Genomic DNA, 9,824 nt, shown 5'->3' on the forward strand with positions numbered 1-9,824 from the left:
GTTCGATCACTGGCCTCACTCAATGGGTTAAGAATCTGGCATTGGCATGAGCTGCAGTGTAGGTCACAACACAGCTTGGATCTGGCGTTGCTGTGGCTGTGGTGTAGGTCAGCAGCTGCAGCTCCAATTTGATCCCTAGACTGGGAACCTCCATGTGCCTCAGGTGCAGCCCTAAAAAAAAAAACACAAAAAAAGACACACACACACACACACACACACACAACTGAGTGTCACTAAAAACAGCTAGCTGGTGAAAAAGCCACAGTTGATATATGGTTAAAATAATTGACAGCAGATAAGTGAAGGTTACACATCGAAAGAAAGAAGTGGCAGCTGCCACTTTCTCCCCACAGCTTTCATAGCTTCTTTGATGTCTTTATTCCTCAGTGTGTAAATTATAGGGTTTAGCATGGGAGTGACAACACTATACAATACTGAGATGAGTCTGTCTTTCTCCAGTGAGTAAGATGAGATGGGCCGTACGTATGTGAAGATGGCGCTGCCGTAATAGAGAAGGACAATGGTCAGGTGGGAGGCACAGGTGGAAAAGGCCTTTTGTCTCCCCTTGGAGGATCGGATCCTCAAGATGGTGGAGATAATATAGAGGTAGGAAAGGACAATACACAGGAAAGGAGTCCAACCAATGACCACCCCAATGGATAGTAGTGCCAATTCATTGACAGAAGTGTCCCCGCAAGACAAGACCAACAAAGGAGGTATATCACAGAAGAAATAATTAATCTGATTGTTGCCACAGAAGGGCAGGCGGAATGCCAGTACTGTGTGCACCGCTGAATTGAGGAAACCACCAGACCAGCAGGAGGCTGCTAACTGGCTATACAGAACCTTGTTCATAATAACTGAATACCTCAAGGGCTTACAGATTGCAACGTAGCGATCATATGCCATTGCTGCCAGGAGGAGACACTCTGATCCCACAAAGAAAATAAATGCAAAAAGTTGAGCCATGCATCCCCCATAAGAAATGCTCTTCTTCTCTGACAGAAGATGCGCCATCATCTGGGGGACGTTGGTGGTGGTATAGCAGATGTCAAGAAAGGCCAGGTTCCCTAGGAAATGGTACATGGGTGTATGTAGACGTGGATCAACCACAGTCACCAAGATAATGAATGTATTTCCTCCTAAAGTACAGATATAGGTCAGGAAGAAGATGGTGAAGAGTAAAAACTGCAGTTGGTTTAGATTGGAGAATCCCAAAATGATGAATTCAGACAGAGCTGTTTGATTCTTTCCATCCATGATATTACCTGGTTTTCTTTTGCGAATTGGGCAAAGAGAAGCACAGATTAAAATAATCACATGCACAGTAGCAATGGTCTTCAAAACAAGAAAATGAAAGTGTTAAAAATAAAAATTATTGCCCTCTATATGAGATATCAACCCTGAGAAGCAGCAACCCTTTGCAAATCATAACTCAAACTTAACACAGAACACAGTTGTAAGCACATTCAGGAATTCCCTTGTAAATAAAAATCTCTAAAATTGTACACCACAGACAGTGTTTCATTAGAAAGAAATGGGCAAAAGGGCATGATACACCTTAATAATGGCTGGGTCCAGCAATCCCACTCTTGGGCATATATCCAGACACAACTTTCCTTAAAAAAGACACATGTACCACATGTTCATTGCAGCACTATTCACAATAGTCACAACATGGAAACAATGTAAATGTCCATTGACAAATGATTGGATTAAGATGTGGTATATATACATAATGGGATACTGCTAGCCATAAAAAGGAAAACATAATGCCATTTGCATCAACATAGATGGCACTAGAGACTCTCATACTAAGTGAAGTAAGTCAGAAAGAGAAAGACAAATACTAATGATATCACTTATATCTATAATCTATAATACAGCAAAAATGAACCTTTCCACAAAAAAGAAAATCATGGACATGGACACCAGGCTTGTGGTAGCCGAGGGAAAGGGGGAGGGGGAGGGAGTGGGATGGATTGGGAATTTGGGTTTAATTGATGCAAACTATTGCCTTTGGAATGGATAAGCAATGAGATCCTGTTTTATAGCACTAGGAACTATATTTAGTCACTTATGATGGAGCATGATAATGTGACAAAAAAATGTATACATGTATGTGAAACTGGGTCACCTTACTGTATGCTAGAAAATTGGAGAGAGGACAAGATGGCGGAGGAGTAGGGGGACACGCTCGCCCTCTCCCACAAACACAACAAAAAAAGCACATCTACAGAATAAATGACTCGCACAGAACAGCAACCAATCGCTGGCAGAGGAACCTAAACTCCAATAATGGCAAGAAGTTCGTGATATTATTGGGCAGAACGGGAGAAAAGAGGAGAGTGAGAGAAGGTGAATCCGAGCGGGACGGGCGCTCCTGAAAGGGAACTGCGGAGGAGAAAGGGATCCTGCACCCTGGAAAGTCTCCTACCGGGCGAAAGATCAAACGAACCGGAGGAATCCCCAGATGCAGAGAAGAGTGTAGCAGTAAGTCGGAGTACGGAAAAACGGATCAAGAACCCAACGGACCATCTGAACTACGGGCACAGTCACCAAAAATTGAGACACCTGGGTGGGGGCTGGGCACCGAATCCTCGGCTCCAGAGGTTAGTCCCCAGGAAAGGGCCGGGGGACGCCTGGGTGGGGGCTGGGCACCGAGACCTCGGCTCCAGAGATTAGTCCCCGGGCTAGGGGGGCGGGGCAGAGCGGAAACTGCTTGGGAGGTCTCTAAACCATTTGACGGGGCAGAGACTGCCTGGGAGACTAGAAAACAAAGCTGTTGCAGAGGAAGGGAGCAATACTCTAGGGGCGGGGAAGTGGAAAGCCGCCTCAGAGGGAACCTGGGAGAAGAGCCTGGTCTGCGCCCGTGCTGGGGAGCGGAGAGAAGAAGGGGTGGGTTCCCACAGAATAACCCCCACGCCACAGCAAGCTTACAGGCCCGCTAGCTAGCAGAAAGCTGTGCTTCCCAGTGCATTCCCTCCCCCCACCCCCGCCACCCCCTACGCTCTCGCGGAACCTGGGGCTGCCTGCCATCCAGGAGGGCTGGCCTCAACAATTGCCTGAAGCCTACCACCGCAGGGGCTCTCCCTGCACAGGCCTGCTTGCCCTTTGGAGGAGCTATACTTCCACAGAGCAGCACCAAACACCACCAGCCCCCTAGAAAAGGCCTGCAGCCCAGAAAAGCTAGAACAAGCCTAGCCAGGCCGTGAATAGATCGACCTAATTCTCCGACGGTTTTTCTGAGACGGGCTCCCCCGGGGAGGAGCCTCTTGGGTCTCCAAGGGCCTTGCTACCCGCCCAAGACCCCAAGGGGTGCTACGACCTAGTGGACCAGCTGCATAGGACTGCCAGCTCCAGGCAGGACCCCCTGCAGCCCAGAAAAGCTGCAACAAGCCTGGCCGACTTAGGAAAAGATCTCCGACGGTCTTTCTGAGTCGGGCTGCCCTGGGGAGGAGCCTCTTGAGTCTCCAAGGGCCCTGCTACCCGCCCAAGACCCCAAGGGGTGCTGAGACCTAGTGGACCAGCTGCATAGGACTGCCAGCTCCAGGCAGGACCCCCTGCAGCCCAGAAAAGCTGCAACAAGCCTGGCCGAGTCGGGAAAAGATCTCAGACGGTCTTTCTGAGTCGGGCTGCCCTGGGGAGGAGCCTCTTGAGTCTCCAAGGGCCCTGCTACCCGCCCAAGACCCCAAGGGGTGCTGAGACCTAGTGGACCAGCTGCATAGGACTGCCAGCTCCAGGCAGGACCCCTGCAGCCCAGAAAAGCTGCAACAAGCCTGGCCGAATCGGGAAAAGATCTCAGACGGTCTTTCTGAATCGGGCTGCCCTGGGGAGGAGCCTCTTGAGTCTCCAAGGGCCCTGCTACCCGCCCAAGACCCCAGGGGGTGCTGAGAACCAAGTGAAATCTGCTACCATCGTGGGGTGGACCTCCCAGTCCTGTCTGCCCTCAGGAAGCCCTCCTTTGCTTCAAAGAAACACTGTTAGTTCCATCAACACTCCAGAAAAGCCACACTGCCTCAAAAAAGATTGACCAACAACGACAGCCCTCAGGAAATATTCCACGGCAGTGACAAGGCAAACACTACCCGATAACGGAGAGTACAACTCCCTCAGGAGAAAGAAGACAACAAGCAAGATGAAGAAGCTGAGAAACCACCCCCAGTCAAACCAACAGGAGAACTCACCTAAAACAGTCAACAATGAAACAGATCTCGGCAGTCTGACAGACCTAGAATTCAAAAGAGAAATACTGAAAATACTGAAGGAATTAAGAGAAGATATGAACAGTAATGCAGATACCCTCAGAAAGGAACTAGAAAATATAAGGAGGAGCCAAGAAAAACTAGAACATTCATTTGCAGAGATGCAAACTGAACTAGGGGCAGTAAAAACCAGAATGAATAATGCAGAAGAACGAATCAGTGATGTGGAAGATAGAATAATGGAAATCACTCAATCTGGTCAACAGACAGAAAACCGAATCAAAAAACTGGAAAGCAATATAAGAGACCTATGGGATAATATAAAGCGGGCCAATCTACGCATAATAGGAATTCCAGAAGGAGTAGAAAAAGATAAGGGGATGGAAAATATATTTGAAGAAATTATTGCTGGAAACTTCCCAAATCTAAAGGATACTGGATTCAAGATACAAGAAGCACAGAGGGCCCCAAACAAACTGAACCCAAACAGACCCACACCAAGACACATCATAATAAAAATGGCAAAAGTTAGTGATAAAGAGAGGATCCTAAAGGCAGCAAGAGAAAAACAGAATGTTACCTACAAGGGAACCCCCATAAGAATATCAGCTGATTTCTCTACAGAAACACTACAGGCCAGGAGGGAATGGCAAGAGATATTTAAAGTGCTCAAAGGAAAAAATATGCAACCTAGAATACTCTATCCAGCAAGAATATCATTTAAAATAGAAGGGGAAATAAAAATTTTTTCCAACAAACAAAAACTTAAAGAATACAGCAACACAAAACCCAGGTTAAAGGAAATATTGAAAGGGCTTCTCTAAACCAAAAAGAAAGGAAGGAAAGGGAAGAAAAAAGAAAAGAAAAAAAAAAAGAAGAAGAAGAAGAAGAGGAAGAACTAGGACTGAGGAAACCGTAATCAGAGAGCAGTCACTCAAATAAGCCAGCATACAGATTTAATCATGAACATGCTTCAAACAAAATAAAATTAAAAAGAAAAAAATAAAAGAGTCATCAAAACCATAAAATGTGGGCAAGGGATGTTAGGAGGTAAATAATCCTTTTTGTTTGTATGTATGTCTCTCTTCTTAATTTTAATATAATAATGAAGTGTTTGAACTTACAGGACCATCAGGCTAAAACACACAATTATGGGAAGGGGTTAGCATACTTAAAAAACAGGGCAACCACAAGCCAAAACCAAATATTGCATTTGCAAAAAATGAAAAAAAAAATACACTCAAGCAGATAATAACAGGAGACCATCCAACCAAAAAAAAAAAAAAAAAAAAAAAGAAGAATGGAAAACCATAGAATCAACTGGAACACGAGGATCAAATGGCAATAAATAATCATCTATCAATTATCACCTTAAATGTCAATGGACTGAATGCCCCAATCAAAAGACACAGAATGGCTGAGTGGATAAAAAGGCAAAAACCTTCAATATGCTGCCTACAAGAAACTCACCTTAGGACAAAAGATACATATAGATTGAAAGTGAAAGGCTGGGGAAAAGTATTTCATGCCAATAGACATGACAGAAAAGCAGGAGTCGCAACGCTCATATCAGACAAAATAGACTTTAAAACAAAAGGCATAAAGAAAGACAAAGAAGGACACTATTTAATGATTAAGGGATCCATCCAAGGAGAGGATGTTACTATCATCAACATATATGCCCCAAACATAGGAGCACCCAGATACATACAACAAATATTAACAGACATAAAGGGAGATATTGATGAGAATACAATCATAGTAGGAGACCTAAATACCCCCTCACATCAATGGACAGATCCTCCAGACAGAAAACCAATAAAGCAACAGAGATCCTAAAGGAAACAATAGAAAAGTTAGACTTAATTGATATCTTCAGGACACTACATCCAAAAAAAGCAGAATACACATTCTTCTCAAATGCTCATGGAACATTCTCAAGAATCGACCACATATTGGGACACAAAGCGAATCTCAATAAATTTAGGAGCATAGAAATTATCTCAAGTATCTTCTCTGACCACAATGCCATGAAATTAGAAATCAACCATGGGAAAAGCAAAGAGAAAAAACCTACTCCATGGAGACTAAACAACATGCTACTAAAAAACCAATGGGTCAATGAGGAAATCAAGAAGGAAATTAAAAACTACCTTGAAACAAATGATAATGAAGACACAACCTCTCAAAATCTATGGGATGCTGCGAAAACAGTGCTCAGAGGGAAATTTATAGCAATCCAGGCCTTTCTCAAAAAAGAAGAAAGATCCCAAATTGACAACTTAACCCTCCACCTAAATGAATTAGAAAAAGAAGAACAAAAAAGTCCTAAAGTCAGCAGAAGGAAGGAAATTATAAAGATCAAAGAAGAAATCAATAAAATAGAGACTCAAAAAACAATAGAGAAAATTAATAAAACCAAGAGCTGGTTCTTTGAAAAGGTGAACAAAATTGATAAACCCCTGGCCAGACTCACTAAAAAGAGGAGAGAAAGAACCCAAATCACCAAAATTATAAATGAAAAAGGAGAAATCACAACGGATACAGCAGAAATACAAAAAACCATAAGAGAATACTATGAACAACTATATGGCAACAAGTTTGACAATCTGGAAGAAATGGACAATTTTCTAGAATCTTACAGCCTGCCAAAACTGAATCAAGCAGAAACAGACCAACTGAACAGACCGATCACTAGAAATGAAATTGAAGAGGTCATAAAATCACTCCCTACAAATAAAAGTCCAGGACCAGATGAATTCACAGGTGAATTCAATCAAACATATAAAGAGGAATTGGTGCCCATCCTCCTTAAACTCTTTCAAAAGGGTGAAGAAGAAGGAATACTCCCAAAGACATTCTATGAGGCCACCATCACCCTCATTCCAAAACTAGGCAGAGATACCACCAAAAAAGAAAACTATCGCCCAATATCATTGATGAATATAGATGCAAAATTCTCAACAAAATCTTAGCCAACCGAATCCAACAACATATCAAAAAAATTATACACCATGACCAGGTTGGGTTCATCCCAGGTTCACAAGGATGGTTCAACATACGCAAATCAATCAACATCATACACATTAACAAAAAAAAAGTCAAAAATCATATGATCATCTCAATAGATGCAGAAAAAGCATTTGACAAAGTTCAACATCCATTCATGATCAAGACCCTCGCCAAAGTGGGTATAGAGGGAACATTCCTGAATATAATCAAAGCCATTTATGAGAAACCCACAGCAAATATAATCCTCAATGGGGAAAAACTGAAAGCCTTCTCACTCAAATCTGGAACAAGACAGGGATGCCCACTCTCACCACTGCTCTTCAACATAGTTTTGGAAGTCTTAGCCACAGCAATTAGACAAACAAAAGAAATCAAAGGCATCCATATAGGAAGAGAAGAGATCAAACTGTCACTGTATGCAGATGACATGATTCTATACCTAGAAAACCCTAAGGACTCAACCCCAAAACTCCTTGAACTGATTAATAAATTCAGCAAAGTGGCAGGATATAAGATTAACATTCAGAAGTCAGTTGCATTTCTGTATACCAGCAATGAAACATTAGAAAAGGAATACAAAAATACGATACCTTTTAAAATTGTACCACACAAAATCAAATACCTCGGAATACACCTGACCAAAGAGGTAAAGGACCTATATGCCGAGAACTATAAAACCTTAATCAAAGAAATCAAAGAAGATGTAAAGAAATGGAAAGATATTCCATGTTCCTGGATTGGAAAAATCAATATTGTGAAAATGGCCATCCTACCCAAAGCAATCTACAGATTCAATGCAATCCCTATCAAATTACCCATGACATTGTTCACAGAACTAGAACAAACAATCCAAACATTTATATGGAACAACAAAAGACCCAGAATCGCCAAAGCAATCCTGAGAAACAAAAACCAAGCAGGAGGCATAACTCTCCCAGACTTCAAGAAATACTACAAAGCCACAGTCATCAAAACAGTGTGGTACTGGTATCAAAACAGACAGACAGACCAATGGAACAGAATAGAGAATCCGGAAATAAACCCTGACACTTATGGTCAATTAATCTTTGACAAGGGAGGCAAGAACATCAAATGGGAAAAGGAAAGTCTATTCAGCAAGCATTGCTGGGAAACCTGGACAGCTGCATGCAAAGCAATGAAACTAGAACACACCCTCACACCATGCACAAAAATAAACTCCAAATGGCTGAAAGACTTAAATATATGACAGGACACCATCAAACTCCTAGAAGAAAACATAGGCAAAACACTCTCTGACATCAACATCATGAATATTTTCTCAGGTCAGTCTCCCAAAGCAATAGAAATTAGAGCAAAAATAAACCCATGGGACCTCATCAAACTGAAAAGCTTTTGCACAGCAAAGGAAACCCAAAAGAAAACAAAAAGACAACTTACAGAATGGGAGAAAATAGTTTCAAATGATGCAACTGACAAGGGCTTAATCTCTAGAATATATAAGCAACTTATACAACTCAACAGCAAAAAAACCAATCAATCAATGGAAAAATGGGCAAAAGACCTGAATAGACATTTCTCCAAAGAAGATATACAGATGGCCAACAAACACATGAAAAAATGCTCCACATCGCTGATTATAAGAGAAATGCAAATCAAAACTACCATGAGATACCACCTCACACCAGTCAGAATGGCCATCATTAATAAATCCACAAATAACAAGTGCTGGAGGGGCTGTGGAGAAAAGGGAACCCTCCTGCACTGTTGGTGGGAATGTAAACTGGTACAGCCACTATGGAGAACAGTTTGGAGATACCTTAGAAATCTATACATAGACCTTCCATATGACCCTGCAATCCCACTCTTGGGCATCTATCCGGACAAAGCTCTACTTACAAGAGACACATGCACCCGCATGTTCATTGCAGCCCTATTCACAATAGCCAGGACATGGAAACAATCCAAATGTCCATCGACAGAGGATTGGATTCGGAAGATGTGGTATATATACACGATCGAATACTACTCAGCCATAAAAAAGGATGACATCATGCCATTTGCAGCAACATGGATGGAACTAGAGAATCTCATACTGACCGAAATGAGCCAGAAAGACAAAGACAAATACCATATGATATCACTTATAACTGGAATCTAATATCCAGCACAAATGAACATCTCCTCAGAAGAGAAAATCATGGACTTGGAGAAGAGACTTGTGGTTGCCTGATGGGAGGGGGAGGGAGTGGGAGGGATCCGGAGCTTGGGCTTATCAGTCACAACCTAGAATAGATTTACAAGGAGATCCCGCTGAATAGCATTGAGAACTATGTCTAGATACTCATGTTGCAACAGAAGAAATGGTGGGGGAAAAACTGTAATTGCAATGTATACATGTAAGGATAACCTGACCCCCTTGCTGTACAGTGGGAAAATAAAATTTAAAAAAAAAAAAGAAAATTGACAGAACACTGTTAATCAGCCATAATGGAAAAAATAAAAATCATTGTAAAAAAATAATGGCTGGGTCCAGGTCCACCTGCATTTTCTTGGTGATGTTGTGAATGTGTGCTGCGGAATAGTTGGTAGGTGAAACTCTGGGATTCATTCTTTAAAGTCATTCCT

At 42.3% G+C, this 9,824-nt stretch overlaps 1 protein-coding gene across 1 annotated transcript; it reads right to left on the reverse strand.

Moving 5' to 3' along the window:
* Positions 1-233: 233 nt before the first annotated feature.
* Positions 234-1,489, reverse strand: LOC100152520 (olfactory receptor 5V1-like). Its single transcript, XM_001929464.2, has one exon. The coding sequence runs from the start codon at positions 1,258-1,260 to the stop codon at positions 307-309; it is 954 nt and encodes a 317-aa protein (XP_001929499.1). The 5' UTR covers positions 1,261-1,489; the 3' UTR covers positions 234-306.
* Between the last annotated feature and the right edge of the window lie 8,335 nt (positions 1,490-9,824).

Source organism: Sus scrofa, unplaced genomic scaffold (genome assembly GCF_000003025.6).
Source record: "Sus scrofa isolate TJ Tabasco breed Duroc unplaced genomic scaffold, Sscrofa11.1 Contig2639, whole genome shotgun sequence".
NCBI lineage: Eukaryota > Metazoa > Chordata > Mammalia > Artiodactyla > Suidae > Sus > Sus scrofa.

What these genes read in the sequence shown, in the direction of transcription:
- LOC100152520 (XM_001929464.2), bottom strand. Translation starts at nt 1,260, where the DNA reads ATGGATGGAAAGAATCAAACAGCTCTGTCTGAATTCATCATTTTGGGA.